At 49.4% G+C, this 23333-nt stretch overlaps 1 protein-coding gene across 3 annotated transcripts in view; it reads left to right on the top strand.

The window, feature by feature from the left end:
• Positions 1-23333, top strand: part of VEPH1 (ventricular zone expressed PH domain containing 1) — a 52669-nt gene that overhangs the window by 13178 nt on the left and 16158 nt on the right. For all 3 annotated transcript variants that reach the window (XM_053986486.1, XM_053986483.1, XM_053986484.1), the window contains exons 4-8: positions 4658-4824; positions 5722-5931; positions 9630-9850; positions 14889-15098; positions 16078-16463. In XM_053986486.1, the coding sequence (XP_053842461.1) occupies positions 4658-4824; positions 5722-5931; positions 9630-9850; positions 14889-15098; positions 16078-16463 (1194 nt within the window). The remainder of the gene's footprint in view (positions 1-4657; positions 4825-5721; positions 5932-9629; positions 9851-14888; positions 15099-16077; positions 16464-23333) is intronic.

Genomic DNA, 23333 nt, shown 5'->3' with positions numbered 1-23333 from the left:
GAGGGGATTGGTAGAAAAATAAACCTACCTGGAGTTGGTTTGGATGCACGTGTCTGGTTTGGCTAAATAGTGCAGCTCTTTTGGAGAGTTAGGCATTGCTGTATAATAAGTTCTATTAGATACCAACAGTTTATTGCTTTAAGCAATAAAGGAGAGCTTTAAAGGAGTTCTACCAGCTTGTTAGGGTCCTGCTTTTCTGGCCCTAATTAGCACTTACACCACCATTGCTCCATTTGTGCTGTATCCTGTTTTGGGAGCTGCAGCTGCACAATCAGAGTTGTGTCTGTTATCTTTGAAAAAGCAAAAGGTGCTTTTGGATGAAAGATTAATTTAGCCTAAGTCTTATTTGTATTAATCTGGTTTAAAATCTGCAATCTTACTGGTTCAACAGGCCATTAATCATGTCAGAGATGCTTTGCTTGGGTGAGATTAGGGATGATCTCATACAAATTGTGTATTGCTATGAAATATCCAGAGAATAGCAAAAAAAACCCTCCTGTAATTACATCTGACTTGGAATCTGTGTTCCCTTTCCATCTGTGTCTCTGGTTTTGCTTATACAAACCTGCACTACCTGTGCCTTGGATACTGGGGAGGAATTCCTCCCTGGGAAGGGTGGTGGGGATTGGGCACAGATTGGACTCTGGTCCTGGAGGTCCTTTCCAACCTAAATGATTCCAGGATTTCCCAGTAGGTCTGTGCCAAACCTGAGTCAGGTTTCCCGGGGGAATAATTAGTCTCGGTGCTTGAGTTTTGTCTTTGGAAACTCCCTTTGGAGTGAGAGTCCATCTGCCCACGGGACACTGCAATGTGCTCCAGGGGCCTCGCTGTCCCCGAGCTCTCTGTGCTGCTGGGATGGGCAGAGCTGGAGCTCGGGGCCCCCTTTTCCAGGAACGGGTGCAGGGCTGGCACCACCCCACCACGCCCCTGGGTTCCCTCCCTGCCTCTTGTGCAGCCGTGGAGTGTCCCCAGCTGTGGGACACCGTGTGCTGCAATTGTGTCATTCCCAGCACGTGGTCTGCTTGGGAAGGGTGAGCAAATCTAATCTGGAAAGTATTGGGGGTCAGGGTGGCAGGGAAGGAAGGCATTGAGGGAGTTGAGTGGGATGTTTCTTCCATTCTCACACAACAAACATTTGCAGGCTCTTAGTTTAGATTGAGGCAGACGAAGCAAGATTGGGAACAAGTGAAATATTCCGAATTCCCGATATCACCTCTGGCTGCCCGAGCTCTGGGAATCAGGGGGTTGGGGAGCTGGGTGTGCATAAATCCCCTCAGAGCCCGTAAAGATGTGACAAACAGCTCTGAGTATCCCCTGCTACCTCAAACATGAAAAGACCAGAAAGTGGCCAACTGGGTTGTGCCTGCTGCCCTTCCTTGAGGTCTCTGAAGAACAGACCTAAACTGGGATATCTGGGATTATTTACATGTGTACACACAGGTTCTTCACTTGAAAGCAATTCCATGTCAGTGAGGTCACTTTAATCTCGCTGCAGAGGGAGGGGATTGCTCTGATTGCCTTTGCTTTCCATTTATCTTGGTTAGGGAATATCAGCCCAGCAGTGTTTGCTGCAGAAAGCTGCTCTAGCACAAAGTATTTTTTGTTAGAGAGGTTTGGTGGCTGCAGCCCATCATCTGTGATTGCATCACTCCTCTGATACACCCCACGCTCCAAACGCTCCTTTGCCAGACTAAATAATCAGTCTTCCCTTCCTATCCCTGACATCCCAGCTTAGGCAATAGCATGGCTCAGGTTGGTGTCTTTCCTTGCTTAAAGCTGTTTTTTTTTGTTACTGCATCTTGGATTCCTTCCCACCACACTTCTATAGCTGGGAGGAAATTTGCCTGTCCAGGAATACGGGAATTTCATCTTTTGCAATCGTTGCTGAAATTTGACTGGAGTTTAAGGGCTCTGCTCCATGTGGGCAGAAAACTCCCAGTGCAAACTAAGCAAGGGCAAGCACAAAGAGAGGATTTAGTGCTGGAAGCACGACGTCATCCGGAGAGAAAATCATTTTTGGTGTATTCGGTACAAAATGTTTCCATTTCGAACTATGTCTTGAGTCTAGAAAAGTTCCTGTGAATCCATCCACTCACCTTTTTATCTTTGAGTATCCTGAGCTGGAAGGGACCCCCAAAGATCCTCCAGTCCAACCCCTGGCCCTGCACAGACCCCCCCAGCAACCCCACCCTGGGCATCCCTGGCAGCGCTGTCCAAAGGCTCCTGGAGCTCTGGCAGCCTCGGGGCCGTGCCCATTCCCTGGGGAGCCTGGGCAGTGCCAGCACCCTCTGGGGGAAGAACCTTTCCTGATCCCCAGCTTCTCCCTCTGGGGGAATTGGTGCTTGGCATCAATCCCATGGAATATTAGTGGTGACATTTTTACCCAGATCCACCGGGAACATCAGGAAGAGCCCAGGGACCGTGGGTAGAAAATGGCCAGAGTGGAGCAGTTTGCTCACCTTTTCAGGGTGATTCATCAGCAAATCTCTTTCCTTTGCCCCTGGCCTTTGTGATTGTGTAGAACAGAACAAGATAAATTTGCCATGTCCGTGGGGTGGGAGTGGGGTCTGACCTTTGGCACTGCTGGGGCAGCACGGGGGGCTCAGAGCAGCCTCCGGGAAGCAGCCAGGGATTCTCCAAGCAGGACAAGGTGCAGAAGTGTGGCTGGCTGGAGTGGAGAGCCATTCCTCCGAAGGAGAAGGACCCTCAGGGATCATTAGGAGCTGCTGGGCTCAGAGCTGTCTGAACCTGCCCTGAGTTATGCGCGCGTTTCTTGGCTCAGGGGGAGGTTGTGAGACCCAGCCATGTCCTGGGGTGCATTTTCTGTATCTGGCAAGAGCCCCACGTGCTCCAGTCTGAACCCAAATATCCTTATCCTACCATCCGTGATCAGATCTGCTTATCTTCCAAAGTTATCCGGCTCAGATGTAAATGGGAGGAAAAGCAGCAGGCCAGAGATCCAATTCCTCTTGGAAACCAAATCCAAAGAGGCCGTGAGGACTTCCAAGGGTTTACAAAAAGGAGCCATGCTAGGTTGCAATAGGCAGATGTTTTCCATATGTTGCTCAAGTGAAACTTAAATCCATTGAGGCAGGCATGTACTGCGATGTGAAGTTATATATTTTGGTTTGAGCCTGGGCTTCAAATTGAATTATGCACAGACATCTTAAGAAAACGTGTGAGAGAGGGTTTAGCATATCTCTGTCTGTCTGCAGTTGGCTCTCTCTGGCTCCTTTCTATTCCTGGAAATGGCATCCTTAACTATTTCTGTTCAAATGCATGTTTAGTTCTCTGTTCGCCAACTATTCCTTCCATATGATGCTTATTTAATTTGAAAATCTAAATCTCAGCAAAGGAGAATTGTAGTTTTTTGTCTTTTGTTGTTTTTGTTGTTTCTTTGTCATTTCTCTCCTTCTTTCTTCTCTTGTTTCTTTGTTAATTGAAATCACACTTAGTTTGGCCTAGGACTCAACAGAGTATCATCCAAAACTGAAAGCTCATTAAGCATCATTCTTATGATATTCAGAAATAAAATTATAATTAATAGGAATTATTGGGGTTTTTTACACAGTGTTGTTACGCCTGCAATGATTTGCTCTATTTTGATAATTTATTTGGTTTCTTGGCCCAATATATAATTTTCTACAGTTTTATGCCTCCCTGGTTTTGTGCTGATGATCCTTGAAGGCCAGGTTGGAGCAGCCTGGTGGAAGGAGATGAGCTTTAACACTTCCCCAACCCAAACCATTCTGTGGTGGTTAACCTGCTCTCTCCAGAGCTGGGCACTGACTGACAGCCGTCCCTGCCCGTCTGTCCGGGTTTGACCAGACAGGTGTCTGCTGAGGAAAGCAGGAGCCTCCCCTGAAATGGAAAATGTAAACCCCTTCCCTCCGAATTATTATAGTTTTGAAATTAAGGGGCTCTCAGGCAACGATAAGAGAATAGGAATAACAGTTCTTTACTAGGGAAATTAAAAATACAAATGCAATAGCACAAAAAAAGAAAACAAACCACTGCCAGGGTCAGAGCAGGCCCTGGCAGGCTGTGGGTCAGGGTGTGGCAGCAGTGCCATTCCATGGGGGCTCAGCCCTCCTGCAGTGCCAGCTGTGCTTCTGCTGGAGCAGGATCCTGGACAAGGCTGGAGTTTTCCTCTGGAGCTCCAGGGCTGGTGTGGATGGGCCTGGGCTTCCTCTGGGAATGCAGTGGGGCAGAAAGCTGCTCCTCTGGGAATGCAGTGGGGCAGAAAGCTGCTCCTCTGGGAATGCAGTAGGGCAGAAAGCTGCTCCTCTGGGAATGCAGTGGGGCAGAAAGCTGCTCCTCTGGGAATGCAGTGGGCAAAGGCTGCTGTGGTGTTCCCAAGGTCAGATTGGATCCAGGTAGGAATGCTTGGCTCCTCCCCTGGGCGCAGCATCTCCCCATGGGATGATGGAATTTTCTCAGCCATGTAGGGACACTCACTGGCCATGAGCAGAAGATAATTAATCATTAATAGCCCATTAACAGGAGATATCTCCTGGAGGGAAGATTAAAAAATGGGAGGGATAAAGAAACACTGCCCAAGAGCAGCAGAGAACTGCCCCAGCTCTGGCAGATGATGGCAGAACACACCCCCAGGTAAATCTTTCAGCCTGAGACGCTGTCCCTGCTGTGTCCCCAGGGAACTTGATGCTGCTGCGGGTGCTGCCCGCGCTCTACGAGAAGCAGCCGCGGCCGATCCACGCCCGCCTGCGGGAGCTGGTGGCACCCATGGCCCAGCTGGACCCTCCCGAGCAGCTCCACCTCCTCAGGCTCCTGCACACCGTGGCCAGGAAGAGAGAACTGGGGGTAAACCACACCGGGCACATCGCCCTGCCCTTCCTCTCGGGGGGTTTGTGTCTCACAGGCTGGGCGAGGGAGGAATGGCACCACGCAGGGTTCCTGTGCTAATTCCCTGTAAATTCTCTGATTCCATCCCAAGTTCTCCACCTAGACATAAGGAGAACAGAGCAAAGACTCTGCTGGACCAAAAGGTTTAGGTTAAACCATTTGTCTCCAATGTTTTTGGCTCTTGCTCTGTCAGCTGAGTGTGAATTCCCATAACTGTGATTCTGTCAGTGTACATGAACTGTATTAAAATCCATGTCAAGGACAATTAAAATTATTTAGGAACTGATGAGAACTGATAATCCCCCCCCCCCCCCCCAAAAAAAACCAAAAAAAAACCAAACAAAAAAAAAAAAAAAACCCAAAAAAAAAAAATCAGAAGAAGGGTATTATGGTTTTTATGGCCCATGTCTGTGTCATTTATTATGCAGTGAAGGTCTTACCCCCCTGACCTTGTCACATTGTTTAGTTTCTGGTGGAACCCAAACATTTCTACAAGTATTATTGAGGAAGGCTGAGTCTTATGTTATTTTAATCAATGTAATATAGAGTGGCCTGGAGCAGGGAAAATATTTGGTAAAATTGGTTTTTTGGTCTTTATTTTTTAATTGGGCATTTCCTTACTTATTTATGCATAACTGCCATATTTTAAAGCAGAGCTTACCCTTATTCCATATGTTCAGCTGAACTTGGATTGACCTCAGTGATAGCTCCATGCAAAGGTCACCAAGGGTGGAAAACTTCTATTAACTCAAAGTCTGGTGGCTTATTTTTATCACTCTGGTGGTTGTATCTCCTCTGGTTATTGGTGTTCACAATTCAAAACAGAGATCCAATTTGTTTCTGATTTTTTAACAGGTGCTGAGAGAGTGTTTGCCGTTTTTATTTGGACACCTGAGGGACCCCAACCACAGTGAGGTGATTCTAAACATCCTTCTGGAAATATCCAGCTACGAACCTGCAGCCTTGGCCCCTTTCCTTCCCACGCTGAGGGAAATTGGAGAGAGTTTTCCCAGTTTGATTGGGCAGACAGCAAAGATCTTTGGAGCTGTTGGACATCTCGATGAGGTAAGGTGGGAAACAAAAGCCTTGCTTGGGTTTGGGGTTGCTTTTATTCTTGTATAAAGTAATGCAATCAAGTTTTTCTTATCTAGTAACCCAGGTGCCCTGCAATGGAATCATGGAATGGTTTGGGTTAGGAGGGACCTTAAAGATGATCTTACTCCAGTCCTTCTCCCTTTGGCAATTAATTTGGGTGTGTATTGGCTGGGCCTCGTGTGTCTGAGCAGCACAGGAAGACACCATCCTCGCTGTTTCTAATGATCTGGAGCTTTATATTCATGTAAAATTAAATTTATCTCAGAAGAATCAAAACCAGATTTGGTTTGGCTTCATAAATCTTATTTCTGTTGTGTGGAAAGAGGAGCCAAAATCCCATTGAGGCCTGGGAGCCAAATGAAGTTTTTTGTTCTCTCCTTGTTTACTTCCATCCCCCAGCAAGTTTTACTTTTATAAGATCTGCAGGTGACCACATTTAATTCTGTGTTTAGTATCCGAGTGTCAGCATTTTCTAGAAACTTTACGGCTGCTAACCAGCCAATCCTCAGCTGAGCACAGCTGGGCTCAGAACTGAAGGATTTCATTTGGATTCTGTGTTTTGGGGTGTTGAACCAGCTCTCCCCATCTGGGTGTCTCTGAGGCTCCATTTCCGCTGAGTTCTGCTACTTCAAAGGGGCTGAATTTATTTATTTTGCCTTTTGTTGCTGTGATTGTTTTATACCAAACCAAGAATAAGCGAGGAACCAAGTGGCCCTGTTGGATTCCATGTAGTGCTGGGAATTACACACCAGAGTAAAGCTCACAAAGACACGATTCAAAGAGTATTTTCCCCTCGTGTTTTTAACCTCTTGGTTTATGTGGCTACACCAATCTACTGAGTGGAGCCTGCACTGAATAACTAATGTCCAGTCTCGCTGGAGTAAATGTTGAGAAAGCTCTCACCATGTCCCGTGCCATGAGTCTGATTTTTTAGGGAGCTGCTGGCTCAGCAGTATCCCAGCCCGTCGGGAGGACACGTTTGTCATTTGTTTGCTGTGTTTGTCACTGACATCCAGGGACCCTGTGCTCCAGACTCAAAAACAGGGATAAAGACAACACACAAAGGGTGGCAGAGGTGAATGTTCCATCAGGAGATCAACAGCTCCTCTCTTGTCTTGCTCTCCAAAAGGTTAGGCAGTGTGAATAATTCTGAATTATGGAAGATCTTGAAATGACAGAGTGGTCTGGGTTGGAAGGGATCTTGAAGCTCATGCCATTCCCCTGCCATGGGCAGGCACACTTCCACTACCCCAGGTTGCTCCAAACCCTGTCTAAGCTGGTCTTACAAAAAGCATCACCTCACCTAAGAGGAGAAGGAAATGCCTCCAGGGCTGATTCCTGGGCACAGGTGAGATCATGGACCCATAAAATCTGCCAGGCTGGAGAAGACCTGGAACCCACGTGTGCCTCTGATGGTCTCATCTCACAGCCCCCATGTCAGGGCCTTCCCAAACCCTCCCTCATCCCTTGTCCCCCTCTTCCCTGTCCTGACACGAGCGTGCCGTGGATATTCTGTCACTTCTCAGACAGGGATCGGCGTCCCCTGCCCGGCCAAGCAAAACAAGTGGGCAAGGAGACATCAATGGCAGTGCTGGAACTTTATTTGTTGATGTTTTGTTTCACTGGAAGGCTTGCCTGGGGAAAAGAGGTGGCAAGGACTGAGGCTTAGCCCTCGATGTGGATCTGAGCAGCCAATCCTTGCTGGCTCCTAGAAAAAGCCTCTTGTGCTTCCAGGGACCCCGGGAGAGAGGAGAGCTCTGGATTTGAAAGGTTGCCCCTTGTTTACACACACCACATCTGCTGGTGTCAGTGACACTCTTGGGGGCAAGCTGAAGTCAGAACTTGTCCCTTAACCATAAACTTGTGCAAATGAAAAATCATCTTGGGGCTCAGGGCAGTCGGACACTTTATTTTTTTCCCCTATGGTTTGAACCACCTGGGAGTTGGAGTTATTTCTGAAAGCCTTGTGATCTTTTTGTAGTCTCCTGAATCTGTTTTTAAGAAAAAAGCACAACACTTTGCCACACCTCATTGCTTGTGCTTTAGCTCTTCACCTTCTGGCAGATGTAATGCCATAAAATGCAAGGGCTGCTTACGAGAAAATACACGACTACATCAAACAGGCACTGCTGAAATAACAGGGGGTTATGTGCATCCAAATAGGCTTTGTGCAACATTTTGGATAAGAACTGTGGCAGGGATAGGGGCTGCTTTCATGTTGAGCTGTTTTGCTGTAATTTTGTTTTGTATAACAGTTACATATTATATTACTCAGGCGAGTTTATTGTTCTTTTACCTCACTCCAGGCGAGTAGCAGCATTTCAGCATGGCTGGAGACTCTCCAGCTGGATCAAAGTGACAGGAAAACGGTCAAAACTGCTCCTCCATTTAGTCTGCTGCACAGTTTGTTTAGAAAACAAAAAATGTGTTTTAAATGTTAATTGAGCCTCTGTTTATCTCTTGGAGGAAGGATCGGCTTTCAAATAAATGAGTAACTGTGCACCAAAAAGTCAACCTCGTTCAAGCCATTGAGGAAAAAGCTCCTTGGTCACATCAGCCCAGCCCAGGGTGTAGCTGGAGCTTTCCCCCATATGGCTGAAGGGGTGCAATTTGTCTGATCCACTCTTCCCATTTATCTCTGTCACGGCACGACACAGCAGAGCTGCTTTTCCTTGAATTGCGTTGGTTTGCTCTTCAAAAAAAGTCTCGCCCGTGATGCAGGGCCATGTCCTGCCAAAGTCTCCCGGGTATTTTTATAGCCCAGCTGGATCTGGAATCAAACTTTCAGCAGATTTTGCTCTCTGGTTACGAGGTCCCAGAAGAGAGGAGGAAATGGGGCTGGGACCCTGCAGAGCCCAGAGCACGTGCATGGCACATGAGCTCCCTGCTGGCCCTTGGGAAGAAGAAAGCTGTTTGGTTTTTTGCCTTTGTTTGTGTTTCAGCACAGGCTGAAATCCAAACATCTCCCAGTTTCTCCATCAATCTGCTGAGGACCAAGTGGGCTTCCCTGAGTAAAAGGATTCTCCCAGTGAAGAATCCGAGGGGAGTTCCTGAGTTAATTGCTGGTTTTTCCACTGATTTCCCACTTGGGCGTTTTTAGGACTGTGGAACCCAATCTAATTAGGAGAACTCTAACAGAGGAGCCCTAAGCTGGAGATGTTCAGATCCAGGCAGGATGTCCCCCATTCCAGGAGGTGTTGGTGGAGCTTGGAGCAACCTGTGGAAGGTGTTCCTGCCCATGGCAGGGGTGGGACTGGGTGGTCTCTAAGGTCCCTTCCAAGCCATTCTCTGGTTTTATGAAGTAGCTGAGCCAGACTCATCAGAGGTAAAAGGGGAGCTTGGTGCTGCTGGGGCCCGGATCACTGAGCCAGGCTGATCTACCAGCCCAGAAGGATGTAGGGCCCTTAAAGAGCCTTCAGGGATCTGGCTCTAGGTCTGAGGAGGAGACAAGATGTCCTGAGTTGGGCCGGGTTAGGTAACACCAAGAGGAACAAAAGTCACTTCAGCATAACCACAAATACACAGTGTTTGAGGCAGCTGCCTGTGTCACCGTGGGGCAGCCACTCTTCCCCAGGGCCGGTGGCTCAGTGCCAGCACACACAGCCCCTGGCACAGCAAACAAAGAATTCATGTGTTCAGCCCTGTTCTTATCTCCCCACGCTGCCCAGGAGCGAGCCAGAACCTCCCTGCTGTATCTGGTGAACCAGCTGGCCAACATGGAGCACTCCTTTCACCACCTGCTGCTGCTGGAGATCAAGAGCCTCACCGACACCTTCTCGAGCATCCTGGGCACCCAGAGCAGGGACATTTATCGCATGAGCAACAGCTTCTCTGCCATCGCCAAGCTGCTGGCGCGGCAGCTCGGCACCGACGGCGCGGCGGCAGCCAGGTACTGCTGCTCTGACACAGCCCCTGCCCTCCCCAGGGCTCTGCTCCTGCCTTCAGTTTTAGCTTTTGTGTTTTCCAGACTCTGCACTGCCTCAGTGTGTGACTCTGAACTCCACACAGAGCCAGGCACACACAACAATCCTTTTCCAGCCCCACAACCAAGGACACGGCTGCAGCTTCAGCCCAAAAAGTGCAAACAGCAGGGAATGGAGGAGAGCAAACTGGGAGGGTGGGACTGCAGCACCTGGAGCTGGGATTGGGCACTGAACCCCAATGTGGAAATGGACCAAAACTTGTAAAAGTGTGAAAACTCATGACTCAGGATCCATCTTGGGCAGAGCCACAGCCGGGCTCCTGTACTGCCCAAGTTCCTTTGGAGGCCTTTTAATGAATCCCTACTTTATTCCTTTAGCTCTGCCCAGCCTCTGTTCCAGGGAGCCTCTTTAGGCATCACTGTGAGGCACCAAAATTCCCATTAAATATACTCCCATTGCCATGCAGAAAGCCATGCCCCAGATAAGTAGACTTAAGCAAGCTAAAAAGCCTCAATTAAAAACAAATCAGTGGAGTCAGGCCTCACAATTATCAGTGAGTTTATTCTACAAACTGCCCACTGAGGGTGATGAGAACAATGGCTGGCGTAGCTCCCTGATGAAGATTTGACCAAAAAAGTCTGAAAAGAATTTCTGAAGCACCCACAGCGAGATGCTCTGCTCGCCCAGCTGCCTCTGGCTGTGCATCCTAAGGTTGAAGTGTTGTGTTCATCATGGTGAGGATAGGAATGTTATTTAAATACAGGGTGGCAGTCACTTCTAATTAGTGAGAGACTTAGAGTTGTGTACCCTGCAGTAGGTCAGGGGGCACACAGGAGTAGTGATTCTTTGGAGAAATGGAACACAGGTGTCAGAAAACTCCTGACAGTGAAGGCCAGCCCTGCAGCCAGACTGGGAGCAGTGGAGCCAAAACACTGAGGTCAGTGGAGAAACAAATAATTGGTGTCCTGGAGAGGTGAAAATGAGAAAGGAGAGGAAGCCAGATAGAGCCCCTCATCTGACTACAGGGCTGTGAGAAATGCCCAAGCCTCGCCTGGTGGCAGAACCTCAGCAGAAAGCAGCCCTTGGCATTCACAGCCCATCGTGGTCCCTCCATTTATGGTTGAAAAACTACTTTGGTTTTTAAAATACTGTGATATTCCTATTCCTTGTTATATTCTGTGCTTAACATTTATCTCTAGAGCTGCTAAGAAAACACATTTAAAAACAAGGTTTTCATAAAAATCTGGTTGTTTCTTGCTAAAATTCTCTTTGTTAAGGACTGGCTGAAGAGTAGAAACTTCATTGTCTGTGTGAGTGTGGTTACAGATTATTTTCTCTCTCTTCTCCTTGCTTTTATTTATTTCTTTAATTTATTTTAAATTTCATTCCCTCCCCAACCCTCTGTGCCCTCATTATTTCAACATGGCTGTGAGGGATCGCAGCAAAATGCTGTTTTTTCAGGTTTTAGGTATTTAGTTTTACATTTCAGGCCTGTGTCAAGCAGAGTATCAGACAAGGCTGAATGAGAGTTCTCTGCTGATTTAAGCAGAGCTGGTTTTGACTCGTGCTTGGGAAGTGGGACCAGTCCAGATGTGAAGGTGGAAGTGCCCTCCCAGCTCTGGAGCTGCTGCAGTCACTGAGCTAAGGAGCTGCAATCCAGAGTGTTTGTGCTGTGAAGGGAAAGCAGGAATTTTAAACTGTGGGTTTCAACTGGATTTTAGCCATTCCTTCCAAAACTCCTGTGTTTACACAAGGGGAAGCTGAATTCTTCAGAGCCATGGCTGGCCCGGCGTTGTTTGACACAGGGAGTTTTACATGCAGGGACTGGGGAGCATAATTAGAACCAGGCCATGCCCTGCTGCTCCTTACCATCCCAAAATTGCAAGTTATTCAGTCCCAGGGGGCTTTTAAAGAACATATGCAGGGTTTTAATGGACTGATCCAACCTAGAGGGGCAGTGTAGTCAATTAAAGGGGAAGAAAGCTTCACAGCCCTCGTTCTGGGTCAGAACTGAGCTTGAGGGGCTGCACCAATGCTGCTCTTCCCAGTGCTCTGGCTGCTTGGAATGGTTTTACACTGGGACAGGAGAGATTTAGGTTAAATATGAGGAAGTTCTTTACTCAGAGGGTGGCAGGCCCTGGATCTCTGGAAGTGTCCAAGGCATTGGGGCTTGGAGCAGCCTGGGACAGTGGAGAGGTCCCAATGGAATGGAATCATCTCTAAGGTCCCTCCAACCCAAACCAGTCTGGGATTCTGCTGACAGCTCCACGATCTTTTCTCCACCACTTGCCTTCTTCAAACTTTCTTGTCCATCCTGTTTGAGGAGGTGATTTTCTCTCCCTTAACAAACCACGAACACCTTGTGGCCTCCATGAGCGCAGAGGTGAAGCCCTGGCCACAACCCCAGGTGTATTTTCATTAATGTCCCTTTGGGATGCTCTTTTCCCCACTGTGAGCACCCCACTGGTGCTGTGGTAACAGTGCTGCTGCTCTGGAGAAATGTCCTTGGTGCTAATGCATCACCTGGGCATGGAGGTGCATTTGTGCAGAGGGTTTAAAGCACGAAGCCATCAGCAGCCTGGCACTGCACTGTTTTTGGCATGATGGTTTCTCCACGAGCTCGTGCACCCTCCTCCTCCTGCAAACAGCTTTGGTGTGAAGTGGTGCTGCTCCAGCAGCCTCAGCAGTGCCCTTGCCAAGGCTGCAGGTTGCTGGAAGGGGAGCCCAGCAGGAAGGGCTGCCAGGGCTCCCCGTGGGGTGGGATGGAGCCACACTGAGGGTTTCCTGGGGGTTTGTGCTTTTGGCCTCCCAAGGCACTGATGTGGGCACAGGGCTGGTGCACAGGAGAGCTCCTGAGCACTCGGAGCCCCTCTGCTTCCACTTGGGAATCAATCCTGGCACCAGCAGGGGCAACAAAGGCAGGGTGGCTTGAGGAGCCCACCCTCCACACCCTAGGAGTGACTTTTTTCTGCTCTACATATGGAAAATAGGATTCATCCACGTTTCTTTTCCAACCATAACGATTTTGTGGCTCTTTAGGAGAAGCACTTCCTTGCATTCCCTTCACGGAGCCATGGGAGCTCAGCAGGAGAGTGCTGGACAAAGAGGTGCTGTTTGAAACACCATTTATAATCCCAAAGATCACCAAGGCTCCCTGGTTGGGGTCTGTCACTCCCAAAGCCCATCAGTCCATCAATCCCCTCTCTGTGCCCTGAGGCTTTGCCCATATTTACACAGGGAACAGGAGTTTTCCTTAGAGCTCAGCTCCCACAATGGGAGCAGTGTTGGGAGCTGTGGTGGAGTGACTGCTTTCCAATAAATTAAATCTTGTCCTACATCCCCAGAAAGATTTGTAAGGAAAGGTCACATCAAGGGTCTTTATTACAGAAGAATATTTTTTCAAGGGCTCCTCAGTGTTAATATATTATGAGATCTTGCTTGAATTAAAAACAAAGCAAGACAAAACTTGCCAGCTCCCCTGAGAAATATCCTGAGCTGCCTTTATCAAAACAAGTGAAAAAGTGCATTTTGTGATGCCACATTTCTGGTTGTTTTGTAAAAACCTGGCTTTTTACAATTGGTAATGTGCAGTTTGGGGAGTTTTTAATGGGCTCCCCCACTGCGAGTGTGACTTGTGAGTGTGACTTGTGAGACTCTGCTGCTTTGGAAGGGCTGTGTCAAACCCTTCATTTGTGGTTTTATACATCCATGTTTTACAGATTTAGCTATTCAGATGTTTGTTCATCGGGGAAAAAAAAAAAGAAAATCAAACTAAGAAGTAGTCAGAAGCACAACAAACTTGTTTTAGAGCTGTGGGTGGAGTTTAAAAAGTAAATACTGTCCCATCCCCCTTGATTCTCCAAGAGATTCCTGTTTGCTTTGTGCTGCTCCGTGATTTTTGGTGGCAGCTCCTCCCTGCTTGCAGGAGTGAGAGGGGAACGTGCACATTGTCCCAGCAGGACAGGGAGAGGGAAGGAGCAATGATGCTCTTGCTGTTGGTCCCGGGGAAATCCAGACCTGCTGCTGCTGCAGCACCTCCAAGGCAGAGTAAGAACTCTCAAAATTCAGATTTCCAGCAAATGGCCAAATATTTGGGGAGCTGAGTCTCTCTGCAGGCTCTGGGTGATGAAGAAACCCAGAAAAAGCCATTTTCAAAGCCGCTTGAGGGAACCCTGCACGTTTTTACCAACAGTGTCTTTTCCAGCAGATTTCTTTTTGTCCTGTAAGATCAACAGCTTCCCTTCAATTCACTTGAAAGTTACCTTTGAATTTTTGCATTAAAATGTTCCATATTGTGGCTGCCCATCCCTGGCAGTGTCCCAGGCCAGGCTGGACAGGGCTGGAGCAGCCTGGAACAGTGGAAGGTGTCCCTGCCATGGCAGGGGTGGCACTGGGTGGGCTTTAAGGTCCCTTCCAACCCAAACCATTCCATGATTCTCTGATTCTGTGATTTTAAGACAAACACAACAAATCCAAAACAAAACTACTTGCCCTGCAGTCCTACAAGTTCATTTTAACTCTTCATTTTCTCTTTGTTGAGCATTGCTCAGAACTGTTCCTGAGTTTTAAAAGGTATTTTTCTTTCTCAGAGTGCAATAATTCAGTAAGAACTGCATGCACTTTGGTCAAAGCTTTAAAACCACAGAATTCTATAAAGTCTGCAAGTAGCTTGACTTTTGCCTTGTGAAAATAATGCAATAAGTCAGCATTTAGCAATTTTGAAAGAATGGTTTGAGTTCAGATGAAAAACTTTTGACTGTCAGGGACAGAGTTGTGATTTGCTGGTGCTTGGCAGCTTCCAGTCCAGGGCTGTCAGAGATGGTCAATGCTTCTGATCCATCAGAGATGTTGATCTAGAAGATGTTCCTGAAAATAACCTCAGGGAATCTCTGTTTAAACCTAATTATTTTACCAGATCCAAACCACAAGTCCCAGGCAGAGACACAGCATCAGCACAATGAACACAGCGTGCCAGAGTTAATGCTCTGCTTTCTGCTTCCTCAGGATGGAAAACAACCCTGAGGCAGAATGTCCTGTACCACTGGATGATTTAAAATCTGTCGTGAATGGCAGTGAAGAAGATGAAAAGCTGCAAGTTAAAATCCAGGCTTTTGAAGAGAAAATAAACGTGGACAACAGCACCCCTGGTTCAGTGAGGAGATACAGCCTGGGCCAGGTTTCTAAAGAAGAAAGGAAGGATATGAGGTTTAACAGGTATGGCTCTGGAAAATGTGTGAGGGGTTCAGGGAGATCAGTTTTGTCATAAAACTTTATCCAAACGTGGAGGGTTTGGTCTGCTCATGGAATACCCACAGGCAGCATAAACCTACATTTAACCGATTTTTGCATCCATGAACTTAAGGGCTGGATGAAATCTTTCTAAATCCCAGAATCCCAGAATGGTGGGGGTTGGAAGGGACCTCAAAACCCATCCAGTGTCACCATGGGCAGGGACACCTCCCACTGTCCCAGGTGCTCCCAGCCCCAATGTCCAACCTGGCCTTGGGCACTGCCAGGGATCCAGGGGCAGCCACAGCTTCCCTGAGGAACCCATTTAATCTTTTCTGTGCCCTAAAGCAGCAAAAAGGGCAGGGAAAAAAAAAAAAAAAAAAAACCTGCATTGAGGTATCACAGACAGGAAAGTCCTGAGAGCTTTTCTGGGGCGTTATCACTGACGATATTTATCAGTGACCCACAGGTTCCTCAGGCTGTCCCTGCCCCACAGCTCCACACAGAGCTCTGCTCTTCCTGCTCCAGGATTTGCCTTTTCAGCCACTTCTGCCCTCCTTGCTCCCCTCCATCCCCAGCAGGGATCCAGGGCAGGGAGAGCTGGAGGCAGCTGGTTCAGAGGAATGCTGCTGTTGCCATTTTTATGGTGGGATTGGTGCAGCAGCCACGCCACCCTGGGCTCTAGGATCCTTGCAGAGGGGCTGCCTCGCTGCCCCCGCGGCAGATGTTGGGACACGTGGCTATTATTGGGATATTGTTCCATTTCATTTGCTTATTAAAGCTGAGGCTTGAGCTTGGCTTTGGAAATGCAGATTTCCCAGAAGGTTCTTGCCCCTGGCCCGGTGAGCCCCGCACTGGGCTCTCTGAGGCAGCTGCACAGGGCACGTTTTGGGGGGATTTTTGCCTCTATTCCAAACCCTTTTTCCCTTTCTTTTTCCCTTTTTCCCTTCCTCCCTCCCTGCAGGTCCAAGAGCCTGGCCCTGCACGCGCTCAGGCTGAAGGGGCTGAGCCCGGAGGGAGGGCCGGACGAGGAGAGCGGGGACATCCCTGCTGGCATCTCCTTCTCCGAGCTGTGCCTCAGCCAGGAGCACCAGGAGGTGCCTTTTGGGGTGCAGCCCGGAGCAGGGAGCTGCCCGCTTTCAGAGCAGAGCGCTGCTCCCCCCCGGCCAGCCCGGCTGCCAGACGTGAGCCCCGGCAAGGCCGCGGAGGGAAGGGCGGGGGCAGGCACGGGCCCGGCGGAGCAGCAGGACAAGCTCTACCTGCACCTGAAGGAGAACCTGGGCAGAGTGAAGGAATACGTGCTGGACATGGGCAGGAGGATTCCCGTCCCTGAGCAGTGTGTGATCGAAGGTAAGCGGGATGAGCCTCCCAAGGGCTTCAGCAGCCACCCAGACCCCCGTCAGGGCCCAGAGGGGAGCAAAGACCGTCAGCACAGGCAGGGAGGAGCATCGGCTGTAGAAAACAACATTTCCCAAGTGGGATCTTTTGAAACCTTCCAGGATTCATTTCCTTAGGGACGCGGCCCATCCCGTGCCTCTGCCAGACTCCCAGGGAGGCTGAAGTGAAGGTTTCCTCCTGGACGTCAGTGAACCCTGAGGGGTGGCAGAGCCTCTGGGCACAAGGGCAGGGCAGGAAGGGACATTCCCAGCTCCAGGCTGGACTGTGGAGCTGGCTGTGGGACATCAGGGATCGACGTGTGCTGGACAGCCCAGGTGCCATGGGCCCCGTGCTGGTCCCTGAGGCTCCTGCTGGGTTGGTTTGGGGCAGATCTGGGGCTCCTTCCTCATTACCGACTTATTAAATCAGCTGGATTGGGACAAGGAAGGTCGGGAGCCTGAGGGCAGCACATTGCAACACCAACCTCCCTGAGGGCACAGCGGGGTGAGACCCCCGTGGGCTGGATCCCACCTCACCAGTCCCTGGGCTGCTTTAATGTTTGCTGCTTTCATCCCTGCTGGGTCTGTGATCTGCTCCTCTTTGAAGTGAATGCTTTGGGCTGGGTTGGGTTTTGTTTTGTTGGGAGCCTCCTGCTTTATTCCCTTTGAGGTGAATTTGGGTGCATCCAACCCCTCACTGGTGGCCATGAGCTGTTCACAGCCCAGCCCTTCCATGGGCCACGTTGATCCCAAAGGGCAGCTGCCTCAATTAAACTAAATTAAATTTAATAAATTAAATTTCCAGTCACTTCAAGCATCACCTTCTAATACAGCATCACTTCAGCTCCAACAAGCATCAACTGAAGTTGATAAAAGATTTATTTCTTTCCTTTCTCAGTGGTGAAGAAGTAGAAAAGCAGTTTCCACTCATAAAAGGGATATAATTCTCTCTACATATATATTTTAAAAGCTTATGCTTTTGAAGAATTTCCTAAATACCTTCAGTTCCAGGTTTAGTAGTTGAAATAGTTATTTGGTAGAATTAAGGATAAAACTTGTGTTGCATAAAATTCCAGTGAAAGCATGAGAGTGAACAACGTGGCTTTTGAAGTGCTGAGTGCTCTGACCCCACATTAATGAAATCCCATATATTGAATCTTTTTTAATGTATTTCTCAGTTTCCTTTCTGCAATACCTCTTATGATACATCCTAGGCATGCGACTATTTCTAAATTCATTCAAACTATTGTAATTTCCTGAAAATCCTCAACTAGCATTCCTAGGGAAATTCCTTGAGCAGGGACACATGTGCAGAGCAGAGATTTATGGGACTCATTCTAAATCTGTTGAAGAAACACAGCCCTGCTCATTCCACAGGGGACAGCTCTGTTAATATTCCAGATATTGCATAAAGCTCTCCAAAAACCTGCAGTTATTGCACTTCAGAGATCCCCAAACTCTAACAGGGCCCACTCAAAGGCGTGTTTTACATTTCACCAACGTGTTTAGCAGAAAAAAAAAAAAAAAACAAGATTTGAAAACATTAATAAATATAGTTGGCTGATTTTCTGTTGTCTGTGTGGGAGTCTGAACTGGAAATTTAATGTGTAAGACATGGAAGATATGAAAAGATAAGAACTGCAGAGCAGCCCCTCATGACAGAGTATTTGAAGGAAATCCTGGTAAAATGTGATGCAAGAGTGCACATTTCCCAACCTTTCCTTTCCCTGCTCAGGCCTTTCCTGGCATTTCCAGTGGCAGCTCTGGGGGGTCAGCAGGGTGTTAATAAAGACGAATTTAGAAGAATTTCCAAGGGGGTGATGGGCCAAATTCTGCTCTCTTGACCAGAGTTCCACCCCTGCTGGCATTTCTGCTGCTGGTGGTGTCTGACCTGGGGCAGCCTGGCTGGGAATGGGGTGAATTCCTCATTCTTAACCCCAGACTGGGGGCTCCTCCAGAAGGGAGTGTGCTGGTGAGGACAGAACCTTGGGAATATCCCAATTTTCCTGTAGGACCCTCAGATCTGGGCACTAATGACACAGGGGAAGGTGTCCCTGCCCAGGAGCTGGAGGGGCTCTAAGGTCCCTTCCAGCCCACACCATTCTGGGACTGCCTGCATTAATTGGAGCCTCAGCTTGGAGGATAAAGGGTGAGAGTGGCTGCAGGAGTGTGAGGAAAATCAGAGACCTCCATGTGGAGAGAAATGGCTTCTGCAGCCTGGAAGAGAGATTTGCAGCATCACGAGTGCCTGGGAGGATTAACAGAGTGCCTGCCCCGATCCAGGTGCTGGAGAACACGCCATGAAGTTGTCAGAGGCAAGTTCAAAACACACAAAATAGGCGCCTCTGCTCCGCTAAATTGTCTGTGATTTGCAAATTGGCTTTCTTTGCTCTTGAGTCAGATGTTTGCTGTGTGGGTCTTACCCCTCACGGAGTATTTTTGCTTTACAGGGTGTGATTTGCAGGCTCCTTGTTGACTTCTAAGCTCATTCAATTTCTATTCCGTGTCCAAATGGGTGCAATATTAACTGGAGTGTCAGATTTTACAGCTGGGAAGGGCTGCAGGTTGAGAAGTGTCAGGGTGCATCCATGAACTGTCTGTGACAGTTTGAAGATGCCTCATACAGACCTTGAAAAATTGCCATGTCAGCCCTGTTGTTTCATATTTACTATTTTTGGCTGGCTGTGCCTTGGGCAGGGGAGAGCTGTGAATTGGGTGATGATCCTACAGCAGGAGCAGGGCTAGCACTGGGCTCTTGGCCAGAAGGTTTTATCCTAAAGAAAAGGGCTAAGCTGGGGGTGTTTCACAGAGCAGACAAGCTGCAACACCAGACTCGTGTGCATAAGGGAATTTTTTTGGAATTACACTGCAGTCAGAGAGGGGATCTGAGCTGAGGCAGAAAGAAGGAACCCAAACCCACAAAAATCCGTTTATTGGTTCAGTTCCTGCTTAGCTTGAAGCCTTGTGCTCTGACCCACATCTCTGACATACCTGATGCAATTTGAGGCATTTTTTTTTTACGTCATGTTCGTCACTTAAAGCCTCTTAATCCTGGGGATCTTTTCCTCAAAAGAAGAGAAAAACAACAAGCCACCATATCTGTCAGGCTCTTCAGCTGTCACGGAGTTCAGCAGCATTTTCCTCAGCCCATATTTTTTGGGATGGGTTGGGATGCTGTATTCTCCTGGTGGGGATTTCTGATCAGGATTTCTGACCTGCTCTCCTTGTTTCCCACCCCTGGCAGGACGGTGCCTCGGAGCCATGGCCCTGGGTGTCCTGCCCTTGGGAAGGGCTGGGTGCAGCTGATTCCCAGACAGGAGCCTGCACAGCTGCTGGATTTGGTTACAGCAAGGACAGGCCCTTGTGTTCCGCTCGATTTTTAGGTGATTTGGATGAAAAAGCCACCATTAATGCTCAGAGCTGTGAATGTGGAGTGAGCTGCTGGAAGGAAAGCATCTGATAATGTCTGTGTGTCAAGGAGGCTGGAGGATTTGCCACCTCCAGCCTCCTTTTGCAAGGACAGAGCCCTGGGAGACCACGGAATCATTTCCCCGTCGCTCACTGAGGCCAGTTCAGAGACACCCAAGGAAAAAACATTGGAACCATTTTGCAGCAGTCCCTGCTGGCTGCTGGTGCCATCCAGGAAATCCATCCAGGAGCATTCCCTGGCATTCCTGGCAGAGGAAGGGGGAGCAGGTTGCAGCGTGCTGGCCCCCAGTGTGGTTGTTATTGTGTTTTATGTGGTGCTGAGGGGTAATGGGGACCAGATGACGGCGTGGATGGAGAAGCTCATTGCCCCCCTGCAGTGCTCAGCCCTGCTCCGGCCTGATGGATTCCAGCATTCCATCAGGCAGGCCCTGATTGGGAACAGATGGGTCCTGCAGGGGGATCTCGGAGCTGGGCAGGCTCAGGAGAGCATTCCCCGGGAGCAGCGCTGCCCTGCAAGCATGAGCTGGCATTCCAGCTGGCAGGACTGGCATTCCAAACGCCCCGGGGGTCAGGGAGGCAGGGGGATGGCAGTGCCAGAGGTCAGGATGGCAGTGCCACTGCTGGGGATGGCGGTGCCACTGCTGGGGATGGTGGTGCCACCGCTCAGGATGGTGGTGCCACCAGTCAGGATGGCAGTGTCACCGCTCAGGATGGCAGTGCCAGCGTTCAGGATGGCAGTGCCACTGCTGGGGATGGAAGTGCCACTGCTGGGGATGGCGGTGCCACTGCTGGGGATGGCAGTGCCAGAGGTCAGGATGGCAGTGCCACTGCTGGGGATGGCAGTGCCAGAGGTCAGGATGGCAGTGCCACTGCTGGGATGGCGGTGTCACTGCTAGGGATGGCGGTGCCACTGCTGAGGATGGCAGTGCCACCAGTCAGGATGGCAGTGCCACTGTTCAGGATGGCAGTGCCACTGCTGGGGATGGCAGTGCCACTGCTGGGGATGGTGGTGCCGCCAGTCAAGATGGCAGTGCCAGAGCTCAGGATGGTGGTGCCAGAGCTCAGGATGGCAGTGCCAGAGCTCAGGATAGTGGTGCCACTGCTCAGGATAGTGGTGCCACCAGTCAGGATGGCAGTGCCACCAATAAGGATGGCAGTACCAGAGCTTAGGATGGCAGTGCCACTGCTGGGGATGGCGGTGCCCCCACTCAGGATGGCAGTGCCACTGCTCACAATGGCCATTGTGCTCCTGGTGATCCACGTTGTCAGACCAAGGAGAAATTCCCAGCGCCACAGGCAGTGTTGGCAGTGCCACCAGCTCTCCCCTGGCTGCCCTCACACACGTGTGGCACATCCTGGGACCTCACACCTGCCCTGGGAGCAGGCTGCTCTCCAGGTGGGCTTCACCTGGCAGCTGGGACACTCCTGTGAGTGGTGGCATCAACCAGAGGGCTTGGACTTGGATGGGGCTTGGAGCAACCTGGTCTAGGGGAAGGAAGCGGGGGTAGAACAGGAGGAGCTTTGAGGCCCTTCCAACCCAGTCTGTGATTCTGGGATGATTTTATGGTTCCTGAGCTCCTGGATTTGCCCCTTGGATGTGGAGTCTGTGCTGAGTGCCTCGTTGTTGGTGTCCACCCCCATTACAGCCCTGCCTTCTCCAATAGTGTTGGTGTAACTCACACCTTGGGACTGAGTTATGCCCTGCACACACAGTTGGTGGTGTTGAAAACAATATAAAGCAGCACTTCTTGAAGTTGCTTGCTTTAAAAATTGCCCTCTCCTCCTATAAATGTATTTATTGTTTGCATACTTTTTGTAACCCAAACTGAAGAGGTCAGGCAAAGGAAACTGAGGAAGCTGAAAAAGCTTAGACCCAAAATTTTAAAAGTTGCATCCATTCCTTATTGGTTCCATGTTTCTGCATGGGTTTGATTCTGTTTAGGAAATTTATGAGCATACTTTTACTCCTATTAACAGATTTCATTTAATAGTAAAAGATCACAATGTAAATCAAATAACACATTAATTGTTCCCAGAGCCAGTGACTCTGTGCCCTCCTGGTTCAGCCCAGCATGTGAAACTGGAATAGGTAACAATGAACAGCTCTGCTGACATTCTCCTGCTTATATTCTGTTCCTTTTCCCCAGGCACAACCACTCGGTTGTGAACTTTAAAACTGCAACATATATTCCCTTGTTTCCTGTAGGAGAAAGGAGTTGTTGCTTATTCCCTTGCTGGAAGGCAGAGATGGGCCAAGAGCTGGGCTGAGAAATGTTCCTTGGCTGAGGAACATTTCCTTGGGGTCTTGATGAGCCTCCTGGGGCATTTGGTGACTCTGTGGGGTGGGTTTGTGTCTTGTGGTGCTCTTCATGTGTTCTCATGTTTTCAAATCCTTTTCTTGTGGTACTTGGACTCTCCTGCTGAGGCTGAGGAAGGAGAAGAACCTGGCAGATAATGAAAGGATAGGAGAAAATTGTCTTAAACTGCCAGAGGGCAGGGTCAGGTGGGATCCTGGGAAGGAATTCCTGGCTGGGAGGGTGGGCAGGCCCTGGCACAGGTGCCCAGAGCAGCTGTGGCTGCCCCTGGATCCCTGGCAGTGCCCAAGGCCAGGTTGGACAGGGCTGGGAGCACCTGGGACAGTGGGAGGTGTCCCTGCCATGGCAGGGAGTGGAATGGGATGATATTTAAAATCCCTTCCAACCCAAGCCACTCCATGATTCCATGACTCTGCTGACCCTGGAGTAACTGATATTCCCTGTCTGAGGTGGAACCTGGTGGTTCATCAGGAGCTGCTGAAAGCTGCACGTAGCAAACGTGGGCTGCAGCTCAGCCAGTGCCAAACCCAGCACATCAAAGAGAGCAGAGCAGCCCTGAGGAGCTGCTCAGCTCATGCCAGAGCCTGGGAGATCGTCTGGGAAGGAGCTTTCTGCAGTGGTAGTGACAAATGAGTGCTGCAGTTTTCCAGGAACTTTGTGCTCAGCCAGCCAGGGCTCTGCTCTGGAGCTGCCGTTGATTTTGGCACGTGTCCTCAGCCCCCGTGTGCTCCTCAGTGTCACCAGCAAAACCTTGCTAAGCACTTTCTCAGGAGCTTCTCCACAGACCCTTGGCCATTTTTTATCTGCAGTATTCAGGAATGTCCTTCCCAGCCCATCAAACAGATCCCACCTGGGTGCCTTTTCTCAGCAGGGGCTGCAGCCCTGCCCCTTCTGCTCCCAGGCTTTTTGTCAGTCCATGTGTGTGTAACTGGGAGAGTGATGGCTGTGTTCCAGGGAAGAGGAAGGACAAGCTGCCTGCTCCTCTTCATTTTGGGGTCACTTTTAGCTAAGAGTCATTTCCCATCTTGAAACATCCACTTTTCACACACATGGCCCAAGGCCAAGCCTGGTTTCTGCTTGAGTGCATGAGTGAAGGTTAT

Source organism: Vidua macroura, chromosome 10, assembly GCF_024509145.1.
Source record: "Vidua macroura isolate BioBank_ID:100142 chromosome 10, ASM2450914v1, whole genome shotgun sequence".
Lineage (NCBI taxonomy): Eukaryota > Metazoa > Chordata > Aves > Passeriformes > Viduidae > Vidua > Vidua macroura.
The sequence above is the reverse complement of the archived record's forward strand: the minus strand, read 5'-3'. Positions and strand labels throughout refer to the sequence as shown.